This window comes from Cebidichthys violaceus, unplaced genomic scaffold (genome assembly GCF_023349555.1).
Source record: "Cebidichthys violaceus isolate CVI_PGR_0920_01 unplaced genomic scaffold, fCebVio1.0.p SCAF_19, whole genome shotgun sequence".
In the NCBI taxonomy this organism is placed as follows: Eukaryota; Metazoa; Chordata; class Actinopteri; order Perciformes; family Stichaeidae; genus Cebidichthys; species Cebidichthys violaceus.
In genome coordinates, this window is record NW_027176361.1 from 12,789,978 (window position 1) to 12,792,316 (window position 2,339).

At 42.8% G+C, this 2,339-nt stretch overlaps 1 protein-coding gene across 2 annotated transcripts in view; it reads right to left on the bottom strand.

The window, feature by feature from the left end:
- Positions 1 to 486: 486 nt before the first annotated feature.
- The window catches only part of aco1 (aconitase 1, soluble), a 16,834-nt gene continuing 14,981 nt past the window's right edge, over positions 487 to 2,339 (bottom strand). For both annotated transcript variants that reach the window (XM_068713732.1, XM_068713734.1), the window contains 4 exons: positions 2,117 to 2,264; positions 1,803 to 1,925; positions 952 to 1,137; positions 487 to 859 (listed from right to left, as the gene is read on the bottom strand). In XM_068713732.1, coding sequence (XP_068569833.1) covers positions 743 to 859; positions 952 to 1,137; positions 1,803 to 1,925; positions 2,117 to 2,264 — 574 coding nt within the window. In that variant the 3' untranslated portion in view covers positions 487 to 742. The remainder of the gene's footprint in view (positions 860 to 951; positions 1,138 to 1,802; positions 1,926 to 2,116; positions 2,265 to 2,339) is intronic.

Genomic DNA, 2,339 nt, shown 5'->3' on the forward strand with positions numbered 1-2,339 from the left:
CAGTGGAAGAATGGACAACCATTGAATGCAGTGGAGCTAACGGACACTTAAAGAAAGAAACAGGCACACTGAGAGGACTCCGTTATCATCTCTGGCTCACACTGAACTATCTCTGTGAAGCTATGTAGATGTAGCATCCAAACACAATACTCATGAAACATGAACCGTCCTATCAGAACAGTACAAACTACACACTCGATCGCCTTCTAGTGTCACGACACAACAATAGTATTTTACCTTTTAACTTTACTAAATCACATCGGTTGGTACCATTAAAAAGGCCCCCCCCCCCCCCCAGAGAGCAGCTACAACATCTGGTTAAGCGGACTGATAAAACTCTTTAAATCAACATCCTCTTAATTTGTGCGCATATTATTATATATATATATATATATATATATATATATATATATATATATATATATATATATATATATATATATATATATATATATATATATATATATATATATATATATATATATATATATATATATATATATATATATATATATATATTTCGCCCAGGTCTAAACAACTAAAAGATGTAGCAGCATTCTCAAAAATTAGAACATTTTCTTGTGTTTTTTGCACCAAACATGAACAATGACTGGATTCTGGATTCTATTCTTCTGTCAGCAGGCTGACAGTAATACAATGACTGGATTCTGGATTCTGGATTCTATTCTTCTGTCAGCAGGCTGACAGTAATACAATGGCTGCTGCTGCTGTACTTGTCGCGTTAGTTTTCGGACATCTTGCGGATCATGTAGTTGAGGATGCCTCCGTGGTGGAAATACGCCAGCTCCACATCGGTGTCGAATCTCATCCTCACTTGGAATGTCTTCCCGGTGTCCAGCTGCGAGGGCAGAGACGAGAGGACGTCATGCATCACATCACTTCAACGGTGAAACCATGTCCCTACTCTACAGGAAAGCGTCTCTGACGAACCTTCACGTCCACGATCATCCTGGGTGTGAGCTGCTCGGGCATGGCGATGGTGTAGCGCTCTCGGCCGCTCAGCCCCAGGCTGTCGGCGGTGTCTCCGGCCAGATACTCCAGAGGAATCACTCCCATCCCCACCAGGTTACTGCGGTGGATCCGCTCATAGCTCTCCGCCACCACTGCCTTTATGCCCTAAAAGCAGAAGCACAGAGTTCAACACATTAAGCAGAACAACGTCTCACATCACAGCTGCTCACGCAAAGTCACGTGACGATAAGTAAGCCGGCCCCACGACAACTGCATGACTCCTCTCTACAGGTATGAAAAACATCTGTATTCAGGGTTATTAAATATGAAATGTAAGATCTGTAAAACATAAAATGCAGTTGTTTCATGACCATACTGACTAAACTAAAATGGAACACCAGTAGGGTGTTATTAATTATTATTAAATCCCATGTTCTATCAGTACTCCCTGCAGTATATGACAATAATTTATAACATGAATGTGACCTGGATCGGATAAGTGACATAAAATGGACAAACAAATAAAAAGTATATTCATTTATTTAATTGAAGTTTTTGCTAATTTTGCTAGTTAATGCTAACTTTACCATTATTCAAATTATTCAAGACTTCTGTGAACTCAGTTCAAGACTTTTCAATCATACTTCAATCTACAACAACAATTGGATTTCAGTGTTGATTTTATCTCCTTGGTAACGAGTAACTTGAAATTGCATCCAATGAGTGGACCATATGTTGTTGGGGTTCTACGTCAAAGAGTTGCCCTAACCATCATTGACAACATATGAATATGGATATCCCTCCACAGGTGACAGACACGGGCTCCTCACCAGCAGGAAGGGGCCCTTAGCGGCCCAGTCTCTGGAGCTGCCCGAGCCGTACTCCTTCCCCGCTAGAACCAGCAGAGGGACGCCGGCCTGCTGGTATCTCTCTGCAGCATCAAACACATCCAGCTGGACAAACGGGGACAAATACGCAAGTGTTAGTGCAACTGTGACAGTCCATCTAGCCGACATGAGGCGAGGCAGCAGAGAGCTTTAGCACAGTGAAACAACTGACGTAAAAGCATTGTGTTGAGATACAAGAATGACAAACAGCCTCTACAGAATTGTTCTACGTTCTAGAGTTCTAGAGGCATGCTGACCGTCTCTCCAGTCGGCAGGTGGACGGTTTGTGGCGCCTGCTTGTTGATGAACTTGTTAAAGAGGCGGATGTTGGCAAACGTCCCTCTGGTCATGACGGCGTCGTTACCTCGACGCGAGCCGTAGGAGTTGTACTCCCGAGGGCTCAAACTGTCAACGCACAAACACAGTGAAGCAGAACGCCTTTATGGACAGACAACACGACTGATCTGAAACTAGAGAAAC